We start from the raw sequence: 27,785 nt of genomic DNA on the forward strand, positions 1-27,785 counted from the left end.
ACTGTTTTTGAGAGTTTTTATTTAGTGGTGTTTGGTGAAATAATTTCCCTTAAATTTAAAATAACGGGAAAATAAGAAACAATCAAAAAGTAATGTTTCAAAGCTGTTTATTAATTCTTCATACTGCACAAACTAGCCCCATCCTTTTGGCTACAAGCGGAGCCAGCTGGTAGATCAGACTTTTGCCATAGCCGGTTGGCAAAACAGCGAAAACGTCCTTCTTGAAAAGGAATGAGCGGAGAGCCTCTTCCTGCTCATGTTTCAACGAAAACTCCAAGTCTAATTCTTCTAAAACTGATTCCAAAGCGGAGTCAAACGCGCGCTGTTCACTAGCCGTAGCCATCTTTCCTGTTGCGCTTTCTCCAGCGTCGCGCAGCTTTGTCGTCACTCCTGCAAAAGCCCGCCCAAAGAATCCAAACAAAAACCTTGCGTTGTGATTGGCGGGCACGATTTGATGCCCGGGGTGTTTTTGTTTATTTGGTGCGAGGCTAGACCCATTCGCTAGGCAAAAAATATTTTTGGCCGCTAGGCGGTTGGGTCTAGTTTACTAGGCTAGCATAGTGCAAGGATGACTTAGTAAATATAAATATACAGTGTGCACAGAATGACGGTATGAGTGTGCAGATATTTCACAGTTGATGTTGCTGATATTTGAGTCCGGTTTTAGCTGTTCATCACAGAGACAGCCTGAGGGGAAAAACTGTTCTTGTGTCTGGTCGTTTTGCGTACAGTGATCTGTAGCGTCTCCCAGAGGGGAGAAGTTTAAACAGTTTGTGACCAGGGTGTGATGGGTCTGCAGAGATGTTACCTGCCCGTTTCCTGACGTCCTCCTGCGGTCGGCGTATCTTTCCTCTAAAAAAGGCCTGTTGAATCCTCAGCCGCCATAACGACCCCTCGCTGAGCCAAAGCGATCTGAAGACCTTCCCTGGCCATAGGGCTGAAAGCGTGAACCACGACTCTTCCTAGGGGGTATAAGCTTTTTCCCAACTTGTTTGCTTTGGTCACTGCATCAGTTTCTTTCCCCATGTCATCACCAAACAACTCTGTTGTAATAGGAGTTGAGGCATTGCATAAAGCATTGTATTGGGCATTGAGATCTGGCTTTAGCAGATCTCTTCTCTTCAGACTGATTTCTCTATTGCCAGACAGGATAAGCACCGAAGCATGGACTAGTTTGGTTTTCATTTCTCCAGATGCTGTTTTCGAGGCATCAAGGATAGCATAAGCTGCAGTCAAAAACATCCGTTGACATCTCTGCATTCCAGTATCTGCTTTCTTGGTGTTGTCTTTAAGCTGAGTCCACACAGCCCTGTTCGTCTTAGGAGCCAGTAAGAGCTTACAATTTTCCAGTCTGGCATATTTGTCAGTAAGCTCGTCGAGTTTTGCTTTGGGTAGTTTGTCACTGATGAGACCATCTATGATCTTCACCAGATCGTCATCGATTGGTGGGCTTGTTTTCTCACTTGTGGCAAACTCCTGGGCGAGGTCCTGGAACTCGCTTGAGGCAGCATTTTTCTCTTTTTGTTGATCTTTATCTTGAGAAAGAAATTTTTCTAAGTCACCAGCAAGATCTGCGTTAGAAATATTCCCACCAGATTCCTCCTCTTCATCACTCCAGAAATCTTCATTATAAGAGTAGTTTTCGATGGCAGTCGCAACAAACTGTTCTACATGTTGTTTCAGATCAGTTTTCATCTCTGAAAACATGGCAGATATAGAAGTTTTCAAATCTTCTGAGGATGTGGTTTCAGTCGAGGTTCCTGGGTCATACATATTAATTGCTGCGAACAAGTAATAAGTAGTGTGAATAGGAATTCACAAGTCTTATTCAGATTCTGATCAGATTCAGAATATTTATTGTCATTGTCTCAAAAAAGAACAACGAAATTTCGTTTGGAGCATCCATACAGTAGAGTTGTACGCCACTCATTGAATATTCTTTGAAGTAAAGCTAGATCGAAGATTATGAATGTAGTGTTTCCCAAAATTCATACAACTGTAGATCATTTGTAGGGAAACTATCACTTACTTTCCCCCTTTTTTTTTTTTTTGCTAGGGAACTAACACTTCCCTTTTTCATTACCAATTTTAATGACATTGTCGACTTTTAAGTAGAATAACAGCATTACGAATTTAGACTGTAGGGAAACTATCACTTACTTTCCCTTCTTAGTGAATCTTTTAAGGGAACTATCACTTACTTCCCTAAAGTTCCTCGTTAGGCTTTACACCAACTGAGGTATGAAAGCTCTCGTGAAGTTATACGAGTCCATGTGACTGGCATTAATAAAACAACTCCCAAAACATAAAGAAGTCGTAAATTTCTAAAAGAAAAAATCATAGAAACTATAAGAAAAGGAATATAATATAACCATAAATATCAATTACCTGTATAAAACCGAATTTAATCCAAAAAAAAACAACACAGCTCTGGAAGCAAGACCACAAGAAAGCTCCGAACTCCACGGCGTCCAACGTTGTACTGACTCATGGCGGCGCGCGTGTGCATCTCATGTTAACCGGAAGTACGTCACTGCGATTTGGTAGAATTATAGTTATAGTTCATGGTAATGTTACTGTTATACTGTTTTGTAGTAAAGTCTAGTTAGTGTTACACCTAGTTATATTTACAGTTATAATTATAGTTGTATTTAGTTATAGATACTGTTATATTTATAGCTGCAAAGTCATGTACTGTTAATTTTTTAATTATAATCAGATATGTCGTTAAAGTTCCAGTTCTAGTTCCAGTTAGTTTTATTGTTATAGTATTAAATACAGTATATATAACTGTGCATGCTTAGTGGTACTGTGTGTGTGTGTGTGTGTGTGTGTGTGTGTGTGTGTGTACAGGATGTTTGTATAACAGTGTGAAATATGCTAACGGAGAGAGGTTCCCGAACGTGTTGAACCGCTGTGGGGAGTGTGTGTGTCGTGAAGGCATGGTGACCTGCAAGAGAAAACAATGTCCCCCGACCACATGTCCATTCCCCATACAGAGAGAGTGCTGTCAGAGCTGCAACGGTACGTTTCACACTCAGTGTGTGTCCTGCTTCCGACATTTGGTAAATGAAAGTGTGTGTGAATTATTCTGTGTTTGATCGACTACACGGCTCGTGAATTGTAGATGAAGAAAAGAACAGCAATCTGAAACGGAGACTCTGATGGAAATCTTTAAACAGAAGTCAACTTCTCAGTGTCTCAAGGCTCAAGTCAATGTACTTTTCAGTTTATAAGCCTTTGTAAATATTTATGGAGGTTTATTCCAGTTGTCATAAATGCTTCTGTGTCCTGATGAGCACCATCATGCACTCAGTGTTTAAAATAAAAAAAATCAGGGATTTTTAGAAATAAGAAATAATTGAAAATAAGATTAAGAAAATAATTGAGATTAAACCCATTTGATCATAAAATGATGTCATAATAAAACTTTCTGCTGCTTATGAATGCTCAAATGGAGCAGAAAAGTGACTTAGTTTTATTCATTTGTAAAAAAAAAAAATCAAGCTTAAAATGTATATTTAAAATTTGCATGAAATATTCTTATTCAAAGAAGAAATCTGTAATATGTAAATAAAGGTGTGTGTGTGGTTCAGGTTGTTATTATGCTGGTGTAGATTATTTAAGTGGACAGGAGTTCTTGAACCCCTCAGATGACTGTCAACTCTGGACGTGTATAGAGGGCTACCGCATGACGTCACCGCGCCGCGAGATTTTGTTAGGCGCCATATTGGAAGACCAAGTACATGCACTCACAATATAAAACAAAGTACGAGCGAGAGTAAAGTGACACGATGGATGATAATTCGGGTTATGTGAGTACATTACCAGCTGCAGAAAGGGCACGGTATGTGGAGAAACTGGCTGTGATTCATGGCTTTGACCCATATGATAAGACTCAGAAAAAATTATGTGAATCCAAGCACACAGTTTAATGCAAAAGTTCGTTTATATCCCGACCTTGTCAGCTGTCAGATTTATGTTAATGGACCCGGTAAGCTGGTAAATAATATATATTTTTTTTCTTTACCAAATTCTAACAGAAAACGAGAGCGCCTGAAAGGGAAAACCGAGCCGAGCCGCCTCACGGCTGTAATGCAAATTGCTTTCCTCCTCGGTATACAAGTGCGCTTCCATGGCAGGGAAAAAGAAACTACATTCTGCCGCCTATGTCGTCCCCTATTTAAACAAATAGGAGTCATTCAGGATTCAGCCATGTTTTTGCTCCGTGTTTTTACTCGACCAAAGTTATACAGTATTATGAGCTTTAAATTGCATAAATAAAACCATTTGGTGAAACTTTGAAGAAGAGATTGTACTGGTTTAAAGTTTTTACCGAACGTTTTCATGTCGACTCCAATTAATACACTAGTAGAATCGATGACTAGTTTAGTAGGCCAAAACTTTTTTCAATTTTTGACTGTACCAGCCTGAAAAAACTTGCGACAGTCAAATGGAAAAAAAGCAAGCTGGTCATGTTGTACCGGACTAATCTATGACTGATGAGTATAGTAAGTGATACTAGTACTGATACAATAAAACAGACGACTGTAATCTGGTAGGCAGCACGATTTATATTATTTCTCCGTGTCAGATACATAAGGAGGACCGGACACCAATTCTGCCATCTGTTTGCTACCCAGACATTGTAAACTATTTGTTGTTTACACCCAGTGCCTACACTGCTGATGACTTAAAAGCCTACAAAGGGCTACAGGCTTACAATTATGTTGTTAGCAGCTTGGTTCGTGATATTACAGCTGTTATTAAGAATAACCTATACATAGTTATGGCCAAGGTAATCTTGTTGATATTTATCTTTTAATAATATATCTTTTCAGTTAAAAAATTAATACTTTTTGTTACTATTAAGGTATCCATAATTTAGGTTAATTTATCTAAATTATACATATGTATTTATGATATATGCCTACACAACAACTATGTTTTATTTATATAATAGGAGGGAGAGCAAGCCCCAAACCATCCTAAATTATTATTATTATTATTATTATTAAATTGTAGAAGTCTGGGAGGCTTGCTCCTCATACAGTTATCAACTTGGGGCCAATTTAGCATGTTTTAAATCTGAATTTCTTGCGTTTGCTTACCTCAAAGTGTCCACAGATCATGCACAGACTTATCCATTATATCCACAGTTTTTTGCCAAGTCTCACACAGGTTTCTTTCAAGTCTACTGTTGGGCCAATAAATCATAAATAAAACAGCTCAGATTTGTTTAAAGGAACAGTCCACCGTACTTCCATAATGAAATATGCTCTTATCTGAATTGAGACGAGCTGCTCCGTACCTGTCCGAGCTTTGCGCGACCTCCCAGTCAGTCAGACGCAGTCAGACGCGCTGTCACTCCTGTTAGCAATGTAGCTAGGCTCAGCATGGCCAATGGTATTTTTTGGGGCTGTAGTTAGATGTGACCAAACTCTTCCGCGTTTTTCCTGTTTACATAGGTTTATATGACCAGTGATATGAAACAAGTTCAGTTACACAAATTGAAACGTAGCGATTTTCTATGCTATGGAAAGTGCGCACTATAATGAGAGGCGTACTAACACCTTCTGCACGCTTCGGCAGCGCATTGATACGGAGCTCAGATATCAATGCGCTGCTGAAGCGCGCAGAAGGTGTTAGTACACCTGTCATTATAGTGCGCACTTTCCATAGCATAGAAAATCGCCACGTTTCAATTTGTGTAACTGAACTTGTTTCATATCACTGCTCATATAAACCTATGTAAACAGGAAAAACGCGGAAGAGTTTGGTCGCATCTAACTACAGCCCCAAAAAATACCATTGGCCATGCTGAGCCTAGCTACATTGCTAACAGGAGTGACAGCGCGTCTGACTGCGTCTGACTGACTGGGAGGTCGCGCAAAGCTCGGACAGGTACGGAGCAGCTCGTCTCAATTCAGATAAGAGCATATTTCATTATGGAAGTACGGTGGACTGTTCCTTTAAGTCGTTTGCCACTCCACTTTATTCTCGTGGGTTCACATACCGCTGCCATTATTTCCCCCAATCACGAGTTTGTTGGTCTTCTAAAATGGCGCAGGGTCTGTTTACTTCCGGTTTCGGGTGACGTCAGTGAAAGGGGTCTATAAACGGCAATGTGACCTGCAGACAGAAACCCTGCAGAGGGGGCTGCTCTCACCCGGCGCCCCCTCTTAAATACTGCTGTCCCATATGTGACGGTGAGAGACTCGGCTCACGGGTTTAAAGGAAATACACAGAACCTTTATTTTTAAATACATTTCTGAGTAGATAGTATCTCTATCCTTGACTCTTAAATGCTCCACCTTCTGTCGTGCTGCTGCACCCGCCAGCAACACATCTACGTGGCATGGCGATAAATTAGCTCAAAATGGAGGATCGGCGTTGCACTTCCTGCTGTGACGTCACGGATGTCAAGGTCATTCACTCCTACCGCTACCTATATAAATCACTTTAATCATAAAAATTACTACATTAGATTTATTGTTAACACTTAAAACTATTCCTGTGCCATTCTTGAGGTCCCAAGGCATTTATAAACGAAAGTGAGGCCATGGCTCTGCGGATATTGCTTTAAGGTGATTTTTAACTGAACAGGGGTGGGTTTCCCCAAAGCATCGCAGCACAAAGATAATCGTTAAATGGTAGAGCAAGCAGCATAATGAACACTCTCTCTCCTAGTTAAGATGCTCTTAGCACTAAGAGGCTTTTGGGAAACTGACCCCTGTTCTCCAGGCGCAGTCACGGTTCTGATTCATTCTTTAAATTTTTTTTAAGAACAGCACTAAACCCAGATTGTGCTGTTTATTGAACAGGAGGTGGGGTTACTAGAGATAGCAACTGACCAAACAAATGAATCTTTTTGAACAAATCACACAAACAAACAAACAAACAAACAAACTGAAACTGAATTGATCAGTGATTCGTTTGGCCCTGAAAACAATGGGACGAGCTGGGATACGACACCCCATCCCGGCCGAGCTGAGGAGGAAACCCAGGGGCTGCAAGGCTTGAGCTAAGCTAAAGGCTAGGCTAGCGGACAACCGGTGGCGCTACAAACCATGCATTCCCTCCATTATCATGGGGAATGTGAACTCGCTGCCGAATAAAGTCGACGAGCTTTCCGCTCTGAGCAACCAGCAGATTTACCGGGAGAGCAGCTTATTTATCTTTACGGAGACATGGCTAACACACCTCGTACCAGATGCTAACGTGGACCTGCGGGGATTCACTGCTGGGAGAGCCGACAGGGACACTAACACATGCGGGAAAAGCAAAGGTGGGGGACTCATCATTTATGTTAACAACCGCTGGTGTAACCCGGGACATATCTCCATAAAGACAGTTTGATGTTGCCCGGACTTGAAGCTGCTAGCCGTTAGCCTGCGGCCATATTATCTGCCAAGGGAGTTCAGTCATGTGATCACCATCTGTGTTTCCATCCCTCCGTGGGCAGACGCAGCCGCTGCATGTGAGAGGATTCACTCTGTCACAGCAAGGCTGCAGACACAGCACCCTGAGGCATTTATCATCATTTCTGGGGACTTTAATCATGCTACTTTGGACTCTACTTTGGCTGCTTTTTACCAGGCTGTGGATTGTCCAACAAGGAACAACAGGACAATTGACTTGCTGTATGCTAATGTGAGGGATGCATACAGACCCACACCCCTCCCCCCACTAGGGAAGTCTGACCACAGCCTGATTCTTCTACAGCCGAAGTACACCCCCCTGGTTCAAAGGCAGCCTGCAACAACTAGCTCCATCAGGAGGTGGTCCCCTGAAATGGAAGATGCCCTCAGGGACTATGACATCATGGACTGGGATGTGCTGTTTAGCCCACACTGTTGTCCCTTTTCCACCAAAGCAGTTCCAGGGCTGGTTCGGGGCCAGTGCTTAGTTTGGAACTGGGTTTTCTGTTTCCACTGACAAAGAACTGGCTCTGGGGCTAGAAAAACTGGTTCCAGGCTAGCACCAACTCTCTGCTGGGCCAGAGGAAAGAACTGCTTACGTCAGCTGGGGGGGACGGAGTTGTTAAGACCAACAACAATAGCAAGACCGCAAAAGATCGCCATTTTTAAGCGACGAGAAGCAGCAGCTGTACAAATGCCAAGTCATCCATTATTGTTGTTGTTGTTGCTTCTTCTTCTTCTCCGTGTTGTTGTTGCTTCGATATTCGCGCGAAGGTTTATGCAAACGCAGCGAAGTAACTGGCGTATACAGTGACGTAATGACATGGCTCCCCTTAGCATCCTGAGCTATGGAAAATCAAACTGGTTCTCAGCTGGCTCACAAGTTGAACGAGTTGTGAACCAGCACCAGCACTGGCCCCGAACCAGCCCTGGAACTGATTTGGTGGAAAGGGGGCAAACAAGGACATAGAGGGGCTGACACATTGTCTGACGGATTACCTTAACTTCTGTGCAGACATGGTCTCCCCCGCTAAGACTGTACGGTGTTACCCTAACAACAAGCCATGGGTAACACAGGAAGTCAAAGCTGTCCTCAACAGGAAGAAGGCTGCCTTCAGGAGCAGGGATAGGGAGGCAATAAAAGCAGTACAGCAGGAGGTAAAACGCTGTGTGAGGGAAGCTAAGGACAGCTACAGGAGAAAGGTGGAGCAGAAGCTGAAGGAGAACAGCATGAGGGAGGTCTGGGAACAGGGGCGTATCACCCGCGGGGGATGCGTACGTTTCATCCCCCCCACTTTTGTTGAAACACAATTTTATCCCCCGCACTTTTGTCAGATTAAAATGACATCATTATGAAAATTATACAGCTACTATAAAATGTGTAACAAGGAAGTAAACTATGGCCATAACGTTAGACAAAAAACAGCCACGCAACGGACTCAAAACAGTTTTTCTCACTCGACCAATCAGCAGTTGCGTGAATATAATAGCCAGTTTGCGTAGCGTGCCGAAAGCGCTCATTAATACAGTATCTGTCTGCAGAGCTGCAGAGCCAACACCAGTTTTACCGCTCCTGATTCCCCGTTCCAGGTTTGACGTCGCATGCGGTGCTTACTGTGCCTGGCTCTGCGGCTCTGAAAGCAGAAGCTGAAAGGGGTTTCAGTAGCCTCCGAAGGCTGAAAACGTGGCTGCGAAGTAGCATGACACAAACACGTCTTAATAGTGTAGCTGTGTGTCATGTTTAGAAGAACAAACTTGACGTGTTGGACAGACAAATGATTGCTCAACAATTTGTTTCTTATAAGGAGCAAAGAAAAAACACGTTTGGTTGTTTCAAACACAAATAGTGTGTCAGGGTAAAGTAAGGTTGTCAGGATTTGTTGACAGTGATGTTAAATAGTAGTAGTTACTAGTTGTAAAGTCAGTTGAAGCAAGTTTTTTATTACGAGTGTGTGTGTTTGTACCAAGTCTACTTTTCATGCATTATAACTGCTTATCACTTTTTAGAAGAGTTTTTCAATTGAGATTTAAAGGCATTTCAAATCGAATGAATGTTCAATAATTGTTGTACAGTAATGTTATTTGGCCATTAAGTGTTTGTTGTATATGTGTAGTCTATTGCATCATTTTCAAATTTTATGCATTAAACCTGATGTAATGCATGATGCAAACAAGTTTTGTACACGAGTTTGAATAATTAAAGACATTAAAAGCAGGAACTGCCCCGTCTTATTTGAATGCTATACTAAAGAGGTCCTTCCAGGATGCTGCGCTTCTCCAACATGAACTGATTAGCCATGCCTCCTGCTCACACAAAGCGATCCCAGTCCAAACTGTTATGCATGATGGTGTATGATCTATACACTGTGTATGACTTCTTGGGCTATGTGAAGTTTTTGGTTTTGTTTATATCAGTGTATACCAGTGTAGGCAGCAATACTGACATCTCTGTTATACAGTGGTGCTTGAAAGTTTGTGAACCCTTTAGAATTTTCTATATTTCTGCATAAATATGACCTAAAACATCATCAGATTTTCACACAAGTCCTAAAAGTAGATAAAGAGAACCCAGTTAAACAAATGAGACAAAAATATTATACTTGGTCATTTATTTATTGAGGAAAATGATCCAATATTACATATCTGTGAGTGGCAAAAGTATGTGACCCTTTGCTTTCAGTATCTGGTGTGACCCCCTTGTGCAGCAATAACTGCAACTAAACGTTTGCGGTAACTGTTGATCAGTCCTGCACACCGGCTTGGAGGAATTTTAGCCCGTTCCTCCGTACAGAACAGCTTCAACTCTGGGATGTTGGTGGGTTTCCTCACATGAACTGCTCGCTTCAGGTCCTTCCACAACATTTCCATTGGATTAAGGTCAGGACTTTGACTTGGCCATTCCAAAACATTCACTTTATTCTTCTTTAACCATTCTTTGGTAGAATGACTTGTGTGCTTAGGGTCAATGTCTTTCTGTGTGACCCACCTCTTGAGATTCAGTTCATGGACAGATGTCCTGATAGTTTCCTTTAGAATTCACTGGTATAATTCAGAATTCATTGTTCCATCAATGATGGCAAGCCGTCCTGGCCCAGATGCAGCAAAACAGGCCCAAACCATGATACTACCACCACCATGTTTCACAGATGGGATAAGGTTCTTATGCTGGAATGCAGCATTTTCCTTTCTCCAAACATAATGCTTCTCATTTAAACCAGAAAGTTCTATTTTGGTCTCATCCGTCCACAAAACATTTTTCCAATAGCCTTCTGGCTTGTCCACGTGATCTTTAGCAAACTGCAGATGAGCAGCAATGTTCTTTTTGGAGAGCAGTGGCTTTCTCCTTGCAACCCTGCCATGTACACCATTGTTGTTCAGTGTTCTCCTGATGGTGGACTCATGAACATTAACATTAGCCAATGTGAGAGAGGCTTTCAGTTAGTTAGAAGTTACCCTGAGGTCCTTTGTGACATTGCCAACTATTGCACGCCTTGCTCTTGGAGTGATCTTTGTTGGTCGACCACTCCTGGGGAGGGTAACAATGGTCTTGAATTTCCTCCATTTATACACAACCTGTCTGACTGTGGATTGGTGGAGTCCAAACTCTTTAGAGATGGTTTTGTAACCTTTTCCAGCCTGATGAGCATCAACAACACTTTTTCTGAGGTCCTCAGAAAACTCCTTTGTTCGTGCCATGATACACTTCCACAAGCATGTGTTGTGAAGATCAGACTTTGATAGATCCCTGTTCTTTAAATAAAACAGGGTGCCCACTCACACCTGATTGTCATCCCACTGATTGAAAACACCTGACTCTAATTTCACCTTCAAATTAACTGCTAATCCTAGAGGTTCACATACTTTTGCCACTCACAGATATGTAATATTGGATCATTTTCCTCAATAAATAAATGACCAAGTATAATAGTTTTGTCTCATTTGTTTAACTGGGTTCTCTTTATCTACTTTTCAGATTTGTGTGAAAATCTGATGATGTTTTAGGTCATATTTATGCAGAAATATAGAAAATTCTAAAGGGTTCACAAACTTTCAAGCACCACTGTAGAACAGTATCCTGTTAACTAGAATTATCACTCAATACTTTTTGCCTTCACTTACTGAATAATTACATAGCCCTGGCAGTAACAACACCAAAACCCAACATGATAGATCTCTGCATGAAATGCAGAACTTGGCTGGAGTCAACTGGATTTATAGGCTTTCTGCTGTCCTCCCTTTCATTTGCATCCATGGACCATGGGTATGAAAAAGTTCCATATCGGTCATTGACAGTACATCACAGTGTACACGCCGGGCGTGTATATAGCCATAAACCGATTTCTAATGATATGACTTCCCCATTCCAGAACACCCCCGCTTTTGGAAAGCTTGATATGCCCCTGTCTGGGAAGTTGTGAAAACCATCACAGGCCACAATACAAAGACCAGAGTTGTTGAGGGGACAGTGGAGAGGGCGAATGAGTTGAATGACTTTTTCAGTCGGTTCAACCAGCCCACGTACCCCCCACCCTCTCCCTCACTGCAGCCATCTCTCCTTCTTCCTTCAACACACCTCCCCCCAGTCATCACAGCAGTCCCTTCCTCCCCCACCTCAACACAGACTCCTCCATGCATTACTGCAGACCAGGTCAGAGGTTAACTGAGGAAGCTTCACCCCAGGAAAGCAGCAGGCCTGGACAAGGTGTGCCCCCCAACTACTGAAGACCTGTGCTGCTGAACTGGGTGAACCACTCCAACGCATCTTCAACCTTAGCCTGCAGCTGGGGAGAGTGCCCACCCTCTGGAAGACATCATGTATCATTCCAGTTCCCAAAAAGAATTGGCCCAGCGAGCTGAACGACTTCCGACCGGTGGCACTCACTTCACATCTGATGAAGACACTGGAGTGGCTCTTCCTCAGTCTCCTCAGACCCCAGGTACAACATGCCCAGGACTGTCTGCAGTTTGCGTACCGGGCAGGTGTCGGTGTGGAAGAGGCCATCCTCTACCTGCTACACCAAGCCCACTCGCATCTGGCACAGTGAGGATCCTGTTCTTGGACTTCTTGAGTGCCTTCAACACCATCCAGCACCTATTGCTTCAGGACAAACTGACCAGGATGCGAGTGGAACCCTGCCTGGTCACCTGGATCTCTAGCTACCTCACTGACAGGCCGCAGTATGTCAGGCTGAAGGACATCACGTCTGACACCGTGATTAGCAGCACCGGAGCACCCCAGGGCACGGTGCTGGCCCCTCTTCTCTTCACCCTGTACACTGCGGACTTCTGCTACAACTCGGAGCTCTGTCACATTCAGAAGTTTGCCGATGACCCAGCCATCGTTGGGTGTATCAGTGATGACAGAGAGGAGGAGTATAGAAGCCTGGTGAGGGGCTTTGCTGTGTGGTGCAACAGGAACCATCTGCAGCTCAACACCTCGAAGACCAAGATGCTGGTCATTGACTTTGGGAGGTCCAGACCAAGGTCACGACCAGTTCTGATCGAGCGAGTCGAGGTGGAGGCTGTGGATTCCTACAAGTACCTCAGGCTGTGGCTGGACAGCAAGCTGGACTGGACTTGCAACACCAAACACTTATACAGGAAGGGACAGAGCAGGCTATACTTCCTTAGGAGGCTGCGGTCCTTTAGCATCTGCAGGAAACTCCTGTGGATGTTCTATCAGTCTGTGGTTGCCAGTGTCCTGTTTTACACCGTGGTGTGCTGGGGGGGCAGCACATCCAAGAAGGACACATCCAGGCTGGACAAACTGATCAGGCGGGCCGGCTCTGTGGTTGGCATGAAGCTGGACTCTCTGGTGACGGTGGCAGAGAAGAGGTCTATGGACAAACTATTGAACATCATGGACGATGCCAGTCACCCTCTGCACACCGTCATCAGCAACCAGAGGAGCCTGTTCAGTGACAGAATGCTCCTTCCCAAGTGCAGGACGAACAGACTCAAAAACTCCTTTGTCCCTCACGCCATCAGACTGTACAACTCCTCTTTGGGGGGGGAGGGGTAACAGGAGGACAGAGGACAGGAAGGAGCAGTAGCCTAGCCTAACAATAAGCAATACCAGACAAAGTGCAATATCTCTCCTGCCGCCGCCCCCCCCTTCTCCCACCTTCCTCTCTTCCCCATATCTTATTCTTTTTATATTTGTATATGTAAATATTTAATTTATCTAGAAGTTTTTCTCTATTTCTTTTCTCTGTTTATCTGTAATGATGCTGCTGGAATCTTAATTTCCCTGAGGGAACCCTCCCAAAGGGATCAATAAAGTTTTATCTAATCTAATCTAATCTTTGTCTTTCTTCTGTCTACAAGCACTAGTGCACTGACTCTTGTTCATTTATTCATTCATTCGTCTCTCATTCGTCCCTTACCCTCCTGGTTCCTCACAGAACTCACTGAAATCTGAAGCCTGACTGGCTCACTGACAGGCCAGTCAAGCAACTGTAGATGACTGTAGGAGTCTGGAGCGAGAGGAGATTTAGATGACTGAGAACTGGATACGGCAACATCGGGCCTGTGGAGCTTATCCAGAAATGCTATTAGAGAATGAATGAAAAAACAAACAAACAAACTGGTGACGTTCTTTTATTTGCACTTGTTTGGTGGATAAAGATAAAAGCACTGAGCACTTATGAGCACTGATTTAATGAGGATTTAAACCCTGTGGAGCTATAAAACATTACAAATGTTGAAGTTTAGCGCTGAGCTGATTAACAGTAGAAATAAGAGAACTGTATTAAAAAAAATTTATTAAACAGCTTATTAAAAAAAGACAAAAATCATGAAGCATGAATACTGTAACCGAGGTACTCTGTGTGTGTGTGTGTGTGTGTGTGTGTAGGTTGTTCTTACCAAGGAAAAGTTTATAATGATGGTGAAGAATTTGTGCCATCTAATGCAGAGTGTGAGGCGTGTACATGTTCTGTAAGCATGCTCTCTCTCTCTCTCTCACACACACACATTTATACACTTATGCATTTAAATCTCATGTGTTCTGTGAGCACTTAATGTGTTTAATACACGCTCTGTCTGTGTGTGTGTGTGTGTGTGTGTGTGTGTGTGTGTGTGTGTGTGTGTGTGTGAGACAGAAAGGTGAAGTGAGATGTTCTCTTAAGTCTTGCCCCAAGGTCTCATGTCCTCACCCCGCCACAAACGGTTGTGGATGTACTGATTGTAACCACTGCAGGTTTCACGGGCATGAGTATGTGAACGGAGAACGTTTTACTGATCCTGAAGACAGCTGCAAGAGCTGCACCTGCCTGGTAACACACACACACACACACACACACACACACACACACACCTTATGACCACTGACAGATTTTTACATAAATTTCTTTCATGTAACAAAAAAAAACCCCTTTACCAGCCTCGGGGTTGGATCAGCGCAACACAATTAAGAGAGGAAATGAAGTGGAAGTGGGTTTGTGAAGTGAGAGGCGTCGGTGTGCAGTGTACTTACTATGGGGGTGCAGGCTGAATGGCACGCTGGTGGTATCCAGGCAAGGCATTGTCCACAGCGTTCAGGGATTCTTCGCCATCACTGTCTGTTGGCACACAAGAGAGTTTTATGAGTCAGACTGCATTTCAGAGGAGATCTTTCTCAACTGTGTGTTGGACCGGTGTCCTTTTATACTCTCTTGGTGCCTTGTGGAGGATGAATGATCAGTGAGGTCCAGCTGTGCAGTCAGCAGGCCCCACCCTCTGACCATGTGCATGCTGCTGGTCCACAACACTGGTGGTACTGAAATGCCGTGGCAGAGTTGGAGCGGGTGAGTGGCGCTGTCCCGTCAGCACCACCAGAGCAGCACGGTGAGGAGCACTTGCCTGTTTGGAAGTGCATGCCACTGGTACATCACCACAGTACCCCCCTCAGCTCAGCTCTGAGCCTTCTATTGTGAGAAATTGAGTCCCTGTGAACCTGCTGTTCATGTTGTTGGCCTTGGACATCCACTGTAGTGGTGTGTGGGGTGGGGCATTCCTCACCTTCAAAGTCCTGAGACAGAACTGTGCCCAAGCCCATCTCTGAGGCGTCCGTGTGCACCAGGAAGGCGGGGTTGGAGTCAGGGTTCCTCAGCACCAGCAAGCTGGGTAGAGTGGACTTAATGCTCTGGAAGGCCTACTCAGCTTCTGGACCTTGTTGGCCTTGTTAGGCACGAATCATCAGTAGTACCCAGTCAACCCCAAGAAGGCATGTACCTGACATTTTGTACTGGGCCAGGGGTAGCTCCTGACAGCTTCTACTTTCTTCTTCTCTGGCTTTAATAGGCCCCTGATAGTGTAGTATCCCAGGCCCTGTTCCTCCCTGAGCCCAAAATGACATTTTCAGGAGTTGATGGTCAGCCCAGCTCTGCGTAGTTTGGCCAGAACCTCCCTGAGATGGTGTAGGTGGTCATGGCAGGTGACAGAGTGGATGACTACATCACTGAGGAAGGCAGAAAACTGGCTGTGGGGACAGAGGACAGTGTCCATGACCTGTTGGAATGTCACGGGGGTCCTGTGGAGCCCAAAGGGGAGCACCTGATACTGCCAATGGCCACTGGCAGTGCTGAAGGCAGTCTTCAGCCTGGTATTGTGTGAGAGACACTTGCCACTAGCCCTGTCAGGTCCACTCTGGACTTGACAAAGGGCTATTGGCAGGTTGAGAGTGGAGATGAAGCAGGCTCTCCTCATCTTCTCGATGAGGTCATCCACCCATGCCAGAGGGTAGTCATTGAACTCTGAGATGGCATTCAGTCTCCTGCAGACATTGCAGAGTTATAGACTTCCATCAGCCATGGGCTGCGAGTAGCCCTTTGTCATGGCAGGTGACAGAGTGGATGACTACTAGCCCTTTGTCATCACTGAGGAAGGCAGAAAACTGGCTGTGGGGACAGAGGATAGCAATGATGGGGCTGGACACAGGACTTGTTGACGTCTCTTGCTCCATCCTGGAGCATCTGTGCCACTTCCTCCTCAGTAGCCTGGTGGCAGGCTCCAGGACCCAGTAGGTAAATCCATTGGCAAATCTTTATCTTGTGTTTTACAAGGTGAGTCTGCCAAGGCATTACCAAGAACATGTCCCCAAACTGGTCCTCCAACTCCCAGACGTCCTGTTGCTAAAGAGGAGTTGGATCCTCTTCGATGTGGACCCACTCAACCAACCTGGGCAGGGGGACAGAGGAAGCTGTGTGGCCAGATACTGGTTGTATCCAATGTTTAACAGGTTGATATGATACAGTTGTGTTGCTGCAGGCAGAAGATGAGTGGGCTCACTCTCTCTACGATGGTATAGGGGCCTTGCCAATGTGCCAGGAACTTGCAGTTGGTGCTGAAGAGGAGCAGGAGCATATGGTCTCCAGGTTTGAACTTCTGATGCCGAGTGGGGCGGTTATAAAGCGTGTGTTACTTGGCCTGGGGCTGCCTGACGATGCTCCCTCGCAATCAGTGTGACTTTGTTGATTAGGGCTTGCATTTCTTGCACACATTTCCATCAGAAACCTGTAGGGTGATGGCTACTCCTCCCAGGCTTCTTTGGCGATGTCTAGCAGGCCCCTATGTCTTCTGTCGAACAGGAGCTCAAATGAGGTGCAGCCAGTGGAAGGTGAGAAGTCTCCTGAATGGCAGAGAAGACATGTTAGGAGTAGGTCCTGATGTCAGCATTTGGTTGAACCGCTTAAGGAAATGAAGGCACATGAAATCATGCAATTTTTTATATATTACAAAAGAATTTATGTAACACAATGTTTAATGCAATGCCCAAATTTATTTCATGCAACACAACAAATTTAATTTAACAAAATGCATTTATGCTACACAAATATTTTCTTTAGTGCAACACAACACATTTCATGTTTCACGACAAATTTAAAAGCATCAGTGAAAGCATCTAATGAATTTAAAGCAACACAAAACAATTTCATGCAACGTAATTGTTTCAGGTAACACAACAAATTTAATAAAGTGTGAAACAACACATTGTAATGTAAGACAAAATATTATGCAGCACAAAATGTTTATTGTGTGTGTGTGTGTGTGTGTGTGTGTGTGTGTGTGTGTGTGTGTGTGTGTGTAGAATGGTGAAGTGTCGTGTTCATCTGCGTTGTGTGAGAAGGTGTCGTGCAGGAGGCCAGTGACACCCCCGGGGTCGTGTTGTCCTGTGTGTACAGGTGTGTGTGAATACATGGGGCAGAAGTATGATAACGGCGCCACCTTCACCCCCCTGAATGACCGCTGTTTAATCTGCACCTGTCTGGTGAGTGTGTTCACCTGAGGATGGATGTTGTTACCACTTACAGTCTGAACACCTGTGTGTGTGTGTGTGTGTGTGTGTGTGTGTGTATAGAATGGTGAAGTGTCGTGTACATCTGCGTTGTGTGAGAAGGTGTCGTGCAGGAGGCCAGTGACACCCCCGGGGTCGTGTTGTCCTGTGTGTACAGGTGTGTGTGAATACATGGGGCAGAAGTATGACAATGGCACCACCTTCACCCCCCCGAATGACCGCTGTTTAATCTGCACCTGTCTGGTGAGTGTGTTCACCTGAGGATGGATGTTGTTACCACTTACAGTCTGAACACCTGTGTGTGTGTGTGTGTGTGTGTGTGTGTGTGTGTGTGTGTGTGTGTGTGTGTATACACTTTTTACTAGAATGAACATGTGTCATGTCAGAGGAAGCCGTGTCTTCAGCAGTGCACACACCCTGCACTCTCCTCAGAATGCTGCTCCGTGTGTGACACGTGTTTGTATGAAGACGTGCAGTACGCACACGCGCAGACGTTCACGCCGCTCTCTAATCCGTGTCTGCGCTGCGTGTGTGAGAGCGGGAGCGTCAGCTGTACGCAAGTCACCTGTCCTGTGAACACGTGTCATAATCCAGTCACTCCTCAAGGACAGTGCTGCCCCCAGTGCAGAGGTGTGTGTGTGTGTGTGTGTGTGTGTGTGTGTGTGTGTTAAAGTGTCTCTGTATGTATGCATATGATATGATAATACTTTCTATTAAAACCTTGGTGTGACCTTTGATCCCCCAGGGTGTGTGCATAACGGGGTTAAGTACAGCGAGGGACAGATATTTCGTCCTCAGAGTAACCACTGTTCTCAGTGTGTCTGCCAGGTGATACACACACACACACACACACTCGTGCATTGACACACTCTCTGACTCCATGTATAAGTATTCTAGTGTAGGGGTTTTAAATATGTAAATTGTGTGAAAATGTGTGTGTGTGTGTGTGTGTGTGTGTGTGTGTGTGTGTGTGTGTGTGTGTTTTAGGATGGTGAGGTGATATGTGCAGCATCTCAGTGTACGCTGTTAAAATGCACACACCAGGTTACTGATCCAGGTTCCTGCTGCCCAAGATGCCGAGGTGTGTGTGATGTCCCTCAGGGTGTGTGTATGATGGAGTTGAACACTCTGAGAGCAGTGCAGGGTTAGGGTTCATATAGTCATATTTTTTCACCAGCCAGCCGGACTGGTTACCTTCCAAAGTAACTAGCCAAACAGAAAATCTCATCTCGTTATCTGTAGCCGCTTTATCCTGTTCTACAGGGTCGCAGGCGAGCTGGATCCTATCCCAGCTGACTACGGGTGAAAGGCGGGGTTCACCCTGGACAAGTCGCCAGGTCATCACAGGGCTGACACATAGACACAGACAACCATTCACACTCACATTCACACCTACGCTCAATTTAGAGTCACCAGTTAACCTAACCTGCATGTCTTTGGACTGTGGGGGAAACCGGAGCACCCGGAGGAAACCCACGCGGACACGGGGAGAACATGCAAACTCCACACAGAAAGGCCCTCGCCGGCCACGGGGCTCGAACCCGGACCTTCTTGCTGTGAGGTGACAGTGATAACCACTACACCACCGTGCCGCCCCCAAACAGAAAATCAACTCGCCAAAATTTGTTCATGTATGAATTTTACTTCTGTCAAAAATAACACAAAAGAGAGTAGTCACCATTGTTCATGACTAATGTGCATTTATTTCAAGACCCGAGTATTTTGATACTGGTTTTTTTGCACACTTTACAAACTGGCATTTGCTGTTCCACGTCCTCCTCGCGATATCCAAAAAAATGCCAGATGACTGACCCCTTACTAGTTCTTTTAGGGACCAATTCGTCCGCTTCCATTTTTAATTTGTCGCTGAAATTGACAGAGCTTACACGGTAGCCTATGCAACACCAGCGATTGCGCGAACTGAGTCAGCGCTGTAAACCGAAACGAGGGAATCTTCCCGCAAGTTCCTTTCAGCACCGAGATGTCACCCGGGATTGGTTGGCGAGTGCGTGACATTATTGGTTTTTTTACCCTTAGGCAGCCTCTCACGTTACTGCCTGAGGGACAGGGAGAAAACCACCGGAAAAGGTTTTAAACAAACGCAACAAACATGAAACAAATGCAAGTCGGCAGATGACCATAAAATACTCGATAGTTACGATATAATAATGATATGTATCCCACACAGAATTTTCGGAGATATATCGAGTATATTCGATATATCGCACAGCCCTAGTCTGAATTTTCGCTTCATATATATTTTTTATTTTCAACTAGCCAGCCGGGCTGGCTACTGACAGGAATTACCCGCCAAATGACAAAGTAAGTCGCCTCGGGTGACCGGACCACCGTGAATTTCGAGCCCTGCAGTGTGTGTGTGTGTGTGTGTGTGTGTGTGAGTGATGTCCCTCAGGGTGTGTGTATGATGGAGTTGAACACTCTGAGAGCAGTGTGTGTGTGTGTGTGATGTCCCTCAGGGTGTGTGTATGATGGAGTTGAACACTCTGAGAGCAGTGTGTGTGTGTGTGTGTGTGTGTGTGTGTGTGTCCCTCAGGGTGTGTGTATGATGGAGTTGAACACTCTGAGAGCAGTGTGTGTGTGTGTGTGTGTGTGTCCCTCAGGGTGTGTGTATGATGGAGTTGAACACTCTGAGAGCAGTGTGTGTGTGTGTGTCCCTCAGGGTGTGTGTATGATGGAGTCGAACACTCTGAGAGCAGTGTGTGTGTGTGTGTCCCTCAGGGTGTGTGTATGATGGAGTCGAACACTCTGAGAGCAGTACCTGGTTCGCCTCCTCTGCTCCCTGTATGTCCTGCATGTGTGTGGACGGAGTCACCACTTGCTCAGAGATCCAGTGTCTCTCTCCCTGCAACAACCAGATAAGTGTTCCTGGGGAGTGTTGTCCTCTGTGTGCAGGTAACAAGCACACACGCGCACACACACACACACACACACACACTCTGAAACACCTGTCTGGTTTCTGCAGACTGCATTTATGAAGGTCGTGTGTATGGACCAGGGGAGAACTTCCATCCATCAGATGATCCCTGTAAGATCTGCACATGTGAGGTACAACACACACACACACTAACCAGACAACATATTTTATTATCATAGTTAAGTTCTTGTCATGTGCATAGTTAACTCTTCAGCTTAAACCTTCCATCAGTATTTCTGTGTGGAAAGTTGCTCATTTTCAGAGGTGCGGTTTTTCACTCTTGTCTACACCAGCACCTTTAAACACGAGCACTCCCCTTTAAACCCGAAAATAATCATGGATAGAAAATGTGGACTGACGAAGTACATAAAAGTGAGCTTCAATTTAAAAATTAAAAAATAAAACACTAATAGGTCTAACTTTGCTCTCTTTACATACAAAAACAAATACATCCACTTCACTCGGTGTGACCGTCACCACCCTATGCCCACGTGTCCTTTGCGTTGACATTGATGTTAAGCAATACATCCACTAGAGGGCAGCGCAAATTCAACCGTTTCTGACAACAACAAACATGGCGACAGTGGAGGAGGTCATAATAATCCACCTGCTCAGAAAGAGACAAAGCGAAGGCAGCGTTGTAGATTCTGTAAACATCATATACAGTATCAGTTTAAAATTTCTTCTTAAATTGCAAAACCTCCTCAAAAAGTTCCACCATTTTTAAAGTGTCTTCATTATTGAGGATGTGATGCTTGAACTATTGGCCACACTGCCTCCATGATTTCCCGTCATAGTGTTCCGTTTGATCCGTATCTCTAAGTGTTCAGAAAACATGCACAAATATGGACGCAGCGTACGGACAGGATGCTCTGACTGTACACGTGTTTATAGGAGTTTCATTTATCAACATTTTATTCTATCCACATTCACTGGATATGAGTAATCAGGCACTCTGATTGGCTACTCTACTACTAGGATATCAGCTCATATACTGTGAGTAGAGAAAAACAAAATGGTGGAGCGTGTTACTGAACCAACCGAGGATGAAATAAAAACTCTACTCAAAAACAAAACCCTAAAAATGATCAAGTATTTAAAAGAAACAGAAAGAGCTAAAAGAATATAGTTTTTTCTCCCCAATATCTCCTGTTCCACACTCCAGCCCAGTTGGTGGCAGTAATGCACCTTTTAAGGTGGTTTGCCAACCGCCAAAAAAAACACAGAAGAAGAAAACCCCAAAAATACAAGAAGAAAAAAGCAACAAAATATGGAATAGAAGTATTTGATGACAAGAGCGCATCTTTTTTAATTTTTCAAGAATTATTTTTATCACATTTTCCACCAATTGCTCCTGTCATTTCGCCGGTTTGTTTACATTCTAAGCAGAATGATTTTTTTTTTAACAAGGCCTTTTTATTTGAAGTTTTCACTGTATGCAAAATACAAACAGAAACTAATCCCTGGTCACCACGCCCCACCCACCCAGCCACCCACCAGACCTGTACCGCTAAATTAAAGATAGTCATCTCATGTACTTGTTGATAGGGTGAGTCAAGCAAGCAAACATAGCAGAGATAGAAAAAAACATATGTGACAATAAAAGTAAGGGGTTCATATGTATTACAGGGTTACATTTTCTGCTTCCATTTGATCCACAAACTCCAAGAAAGGCTGCCAGGTTGCGTAGAATTTCAAAACAGACCCTTGGAGAGAGTATCTTATTTTTTCTAGCTTCAGATGTTGCATAGTCTCTCTGATCCAGTGGGAATATGAAGGGGGAAGAGGGTCTTTCCACCTGAGCAGGATCAGACGTCTGGCCAGTAGTGTACAAAAGGCCACCATATTGGACTTAGAATTACTTAAATTCACAGCCTGTGGAGTGACGCCAAATAAAGCAGTAAGAGGGGATGGATCTATCGGTTCCATTAATGTTGTAGAGAGAGTATTGAAAATTGACTGCCAGAAGGGATGTAGTTTTGGACATGTCCAAAACATGTGCAGTAGAGTTGCATGAGCTTGCTTGCATCTATCGCAGGTAGGGTCTAACTCCGGTCTAATTTTGGACAGCCTAACCTTTGACCAATGAAGCCGGTGCACTATCTTGAATTGTACAACTGTATGCCTTTGACAAATAGATGATGTGTGAATCCTCCTAATAACTTTCTGCCACACTGTATCTGGGATCTGTTCACTTAAATCCTCTTCCCATTTGTGTTTGAGATAATCTAAAGTTGACAAGTTAAATAGATTGAGAAGGCCATATATCTTACCTATAATCTGCTTTAAGTTTTTCCCCATCTTGAAGATGGAGTCTAACAAAGATACCTGGGGATATAAGGGGAAGCAGTTGGAATGAGAGGAAATAAAGTTTCGCAACTGTAGATATCTAAAGAAGTGGGATCTAGGGATATTAAACCTATTTACTAATTGTTCAAAAGAAGCAAAATTATTGTCTACATATAGATCCTGCAATGAATGTATCCCACTCCTGAACCACACGCCAAAGGTTCCATCTGACACCGAGGGAGGAAACATGTGATTTTTTGTTATCGGAGCAAAAAGGGAGAGGCTGTTAAGAGTAAATGCTCTCCTGAACTGGTTCCAAATTTTTACTGAGTGTGCCACAACAGGGTTAAGGGTATAATAAGAAATCTGCTTTGCTAATGGGAGTTCGGTGCACAATAAAGCTGGTAGGGAGGAGGGTCCACAGGAAGTACGTTCCAAGGTTAGCCATTTAGGGGTGTTTGAGCTGTCTAAATCTGACATCCAAAACATCAGTGCTCTAATGTTGGCTGCCCAATAATAAAACAAAAAATTAGGAAGAGCCATGCCACCCTGAAGACGTGGTCTGTGCAATATGCATTTCCGTATACGTGGGGGGTTTTTTGTTCCAGATTAAGGTCGATATGAGCTTGTCTATGGGGCTGAAGGAGAATTTGGTCAGAAATATGGGAATGTTTTGAAACAGATAAAGGAACTTAGGTAATACATTCATTTTGATAGTATTGATCCTTCCACTCAGGGAAAAGGGCAACAGATCCCAACGTTTAATGTCCTGTTTCAGACCATCTAACAGGGGTAGAAAATTAGCCTTATATAGGTCTTTGTAGTTATGTGTAACCCAAATTCCCAGATACTTCAACTTTTTTGTGTTTATTTTAAAAGGGGTTGAACTGAGAGAGATGTTGTCTGCAGATACATTAATCGGCATTAATTCACTTTTTTGCAAATTTATTTTATAACCTGATATCTTGCCGAAATTTTTCAATGTGCCCAGCAGTTTAGGGAGACTTAACAAGGGATCTGAAATATATAGCAGCAAATCGTCTGCATAAAGTGATACCTTACACTCTAATCCCCTTCTCTCGATCCCCTTAATATTAATATCCTGTCGAATAGCTAATGCGAGCGGTTCTATGGCAACTGCAAATAAGAGCGGAGACATTGGACAGCCTTGTCTGGTGCCTCTTTGCAGTTTAAAATAGGGAGAGAGGTTATTGTTAGTACGTACTGCTGCCATTGGGGAGGAGTAGAGAACTTTAATCCAGGACACAAATTTTGGACCAAAGCCAAATTTTTCAAGAGTGTAAAAAAGGTAGTCCCACTCCACCCTATCAAAAGCTTTCTCAGCATCAAGAGATAGTAAAATCTCTGGAGTGTTAGATGGGGAGGGACTATAAAGGATATTAAAAAGGCATCTAATATTAAAAAATGAATATCGGTCTTTCATGAAGCCTGTCTGATCAGCTGAAATAATTGAAGGAAGGGCTACCTCAAGACGTTGAGCCAAGAGCTTTGCAAGAAGCTTTACATCTGTATTCAAAAGGGAAATCGGACGATATGAACTACAGTGACGGGGATTTTTTTCTTTCTTTAAAATAAGGGAAATAGTTGCCTCTCGCATTGTTGAAGGGAGAGAATTTGAAGAGAGTGATTGATTCCTTGAAGACGGATAGAAGAAGAGGGGCAAGCGTTACTGAAAATGTCTTAAAAAAACTCTGATGGGTAGCCATCAGGCCCCGGAGATTTGCCACTTTGCATCTTCCCAATCGCCTCTGTGACCTCTTCGACGGAGATATCATCCTCTAGCACATTGGCTAACTCAAGATCTATTCTGGGAACATCGAAATTGCAAAAGAACTCATCTAATGCAGACTTACTCTGTGGTGATTCAGAGGTGTAGAGGTGGGAATAATAACAAAAAAGCAAGAATTTATTTCCAAATATTCTGTATGTGGGGCGGCACGGTGGTGTAGTGGTTAGCGCTGTCGCCTCACAGCAAGAAGGTCCTGGGTTCGAGCCCTGGGGCCGGCGAGGGCCTTTCTGTGTGGAGTTTGCATGTTCTCCCCGTGTCCGCGTGGGTTTCCTCCGGGTGCTCCGGTTTCCCCCACAGTCCAAAGACATGCAGGTTAGGTTAACTGGTGACTCTAAATTGACCTTAGGTGTGAATGTGAGTGTGAATGGTTGTCTGTGTCTATGTGTCAGCCCTGTGATGACCTGGCGACTTGTCCAGGGTGTACCCCGCCTTTCGCCCGTAGTCAGCTGGGATAGGCTCCAGCTTGCCTGCGACCCTGTAGAAGGATAAAGCGGCTAGAGATAATGAGATGAGATGAGATTCTGTATGTTTTAGATCTTTTTCATCACTTATCTCAGATATATACTGACTGGCAGCCTTCTGACGTAACTGACGTTCTAAAATTTTCCCTAAGCAGAAATTATTTTGTCGGACATTTTGTATAAAGTTTTTGTTTATTGAACTTGCAAAAAATAAAAATAAAAGTGCTCTATTTCTCAAAATCCAGTGAATGTGGATAGAATAAAACAGTTATTCCACTCAATCTCATCGTACATGGATTATAGACAACTCGGTGCTACGCGCCTCGTCACCTACCAGCTCATGTACGACTCGATTTCGTGGAATAACTGTTAATTATTACTGTATAAATAGTCCTAGTTTTATTGATCACAGTAACGCTCTTGCAGTTCAGGGAATGAGCAAATGGGAGGCAGGCTTGACAACTCAAGGTGTGTTTTAATTTTAGTTTAAAGTTCAATTTTCAGTGACCTTATTTTGCTCTCTGGACTTTAAGCACACACATATAACGCTTGGTTGCTTGGCGTGTCTGTCTCTCTCTCTCTCTCTCTCTCTCTCTCCCCTGAAAGAACACAGAAGACACACACAAGTAAATTGCCAATAATGAACACAGGTGAAACTCATCATGTTACCTGTCGGTTCTACCTGACTCCCCACTGATACTCGACCATGCCATTTTGATTTGCTGAATTTATAAAAGCTGACCCGTGTGTGTGTGTGTGTGTTGTAGGTGATGCCAGACGGACAGCAGCACCTGCGCTGTTACAGGAAGCAGTGTCCCAGTCTGGTGGACTGTCCCAAAAACATCATCACGTTCAACGGTTCTGACTCCTGCTGTCCAGTGTGTGCACGTCAGTATCTGTGTGTGTGTGTGTGTGTGTGTGTGTGTGTGTGTGTGTGTGTGTGTGTGTGTGTGTGTGTGTATGCCTCAGTATCATTATCTATAGAACTATTTGAGTCCACCTGGGGTTCGATTCTGATTATGACTCTAGATGTTGTGAATCAGTCAGTTTAATTCAGCGGTCGATTGTACACAATGATTCTTTTCTCTCTAGTGATTCTTTGACTCTTTTTGATTCTTTGAATCATCCAAATGACTCGTCTCTGTTTTAGAGCCTCTCAGCATCTGCACAGAAGCACTGATGGGAAATGAAGTTCTCGCTACAGACGACCCCTGTTTCACCTGCCAGTGCAAGGTACACACACACACACACACACACACACACACACACACACACACACACACAGTACTCACTGTTTGATGATTACTCTTTATGTAATGACAATAAATGACTTGACATAATGAAAGACCTCACTCTCTGTGTGTGTGTGTGTGTGTGTGTGTGTGTAGGATCTAACATGGACGTGCGTCCATAAATCCTGTCCCTCACTCAGCTGTCCTCCAACTGAACAGTCCACACCACCCGACTCCTGCTGTCCTGTTTGTGATGGTACTCTTTGTGTGTGTGTGTGTGTGTGTGTGTGTGTGTGTGTGTGTGTGTGTGTGTGTGTGTGTGTGTTTTAGCTTCATGTATGTGTGTTTTATGTGTGATTCTCAGTGTGCGTGGTGGAGGGAGGGAGACGGCGTGTGAACAATGGGGAGAGCTGGACTGATAGTGAAGACGAGTGTGTCACCTGTTCATGCAAGGTGTGTGAGATGCGCACGCGCACACACACACACACACACACACACACACACGTGCACACACACATGCACACACATGCAAGCTTCAAGCTGTTCTTCTGCATTCTTATAACTCCACTCTGTGCGTGCTAGCGTATATAGAGGTGTGTGTGTGTGTGTGTGTGTGTGTGTGTGTGTGTGTGTGTGTGTGTGTGTGTGTGTTACAGTTGGGACATGTAGAGTGTAATATAGAGGAATGTGCTCCACTTGTGTGTGAGGTCGGACTCGTGAAGGTCAAAAGCCCTGGAAAGTGCTGTTATGAATGTCAAGGTACAAATGTTTAAAAATATAAAATATCTTTTTCCTTCAGGAATCAGCAAAATTATTTGCTTGTTTATTGTGTGTGTGTGTGTGTGTGTGTGTGTGTGTGTGTGTGTGTGTGTGTGTGTGTGTGTGTGTCAGATACCAGGGCTCAGTGTGTGTATGAGGGTCAGGTTTATGATTCTAATGAACACTGGGAGGTGGATGAATGCACTTCCTGCATGTGTGTGTCTGGAGACGTGCACTGCCAAACCAAGAGATGTCCAGCAGTGTCCTGTGCTTCTGTGAGTCTCTCACACACACACACACACACACACACACACACACACACACACACACACACACACACACACACACACACAAAACCTGGAGAGCGTGTCCGTTCTGTGTGTTCAGCTGCTCTGTGTGTCTCTGATTGTGTGTTTTATAAACAGGATGAAACTCCGTTTGTGATTCCCGGGATGTGTTGTCCACGCTGTATCCCGCGCCCTGCTACCTGCATCGTGTTCGGAGATCCTCACTATCGCACGTTTGATGGAAAGATGGTGAACTTTCAGGGGACGTGTACCTACGTTTTGGCGCAGGATTGTGAGGGCGGAGACTTCAGGTGT

The 27,785-nt window shown here is 44.2% G+C and overlaps 1 protein-coding gene across 1 annotated transcript in view; it reads left to right on the plus strand.

Moving 5' to 3' along the window:
- The window catches only part of kcp (kielin cysteine rich BMP regulator), a 92,463-nt gene that overhangs the window by 56,341 nt on the left and 8,337 nt on the right, over nucleotides 1–27,785 (plus strand). Inside the window, exons 19-35 of the mRNA XM_060923153.1 lie at nucleotides 2,854–3,024; nucleotides 14,278–14,360; nucleotides 14,525–14,698; nucleotides 17,491–17,670; nucleotides 17,761–17,940; nucleotides 18,063–18,327; nucleotides 18,443–18,525; nucleotides 18,685–18,778; nucleotides 20,437–20,610; nucleotides 20,681–20,763; nucleotides 25,960–26,080; nucleotides 26,343–26,425; nucleotides 26,581–26,680; nucleotides 26,789–26,877; nucleotides 27,081–27,183; nucleotides 27,316–27,458; nucleotides 27,609–27,781. Coding sequence (XP_060779136.1) covers nucleotides 2,854–3,024; nucleotides 14,278–14,360; nucleotides 14,525–14,698; nucleotides 17,491–17,670; nucleotides 17,761–17,940; nucleotides 18,063–18,327; nucleotides 18,443–18,525; nucleotides 18,685–18,778; nucleotides 20,437–20,610; nucleotides 20,681–20,763; nucleotides 25,960–26,080; nucleotides 26,343–26,425; nucleotides 26,581–26,680; nucleotides 26,789–26,877; nucleotides 27,081–27,183; nucleotides 27,316–27,458; nucleotides 27,609–27,781 — 2,299 coding nt within the window. The remainder of the gene's footprint in view (nucleotides 1–2,853; nucleotides 3,025–14,277; nucleotides 14,361–14,524; nucleotides 14,699–17,490; nucleotides 17,671–17,760; nucleotides 17,941–18,062; nucleotides 18,328–18,442; nucleotides 18,526–18,684; nucleotides 18,779–20,436; nucleotides 20,611–20,680; nucleotides 20,764–25,959; nucleotides 26,081–26,342; nucleotides 26,426–26,580; nucleotides 26,681–26,788; nucleotides 26,878–27,080; nucleotides 27,184–27,315; nucleotides 27,459–27,608; nucleotides 27,782–27,785) is intronic.

Source organism: Neoarius graeffei, chromosome 6, assembly GCF_027579695.1.
Source record: "Neoarius graeffei isolate fNeoGra1 chromosome 6, fNeoGra1.pri, whole genome shotgun sequence".
NCBI classification, from domain to species: domain Eukaryota; kingdom Metazoa; phylum Chordata; class Actinopteri; order Siluriformes; family Ariidae; genus Neoarius; species Neoarius graeffei.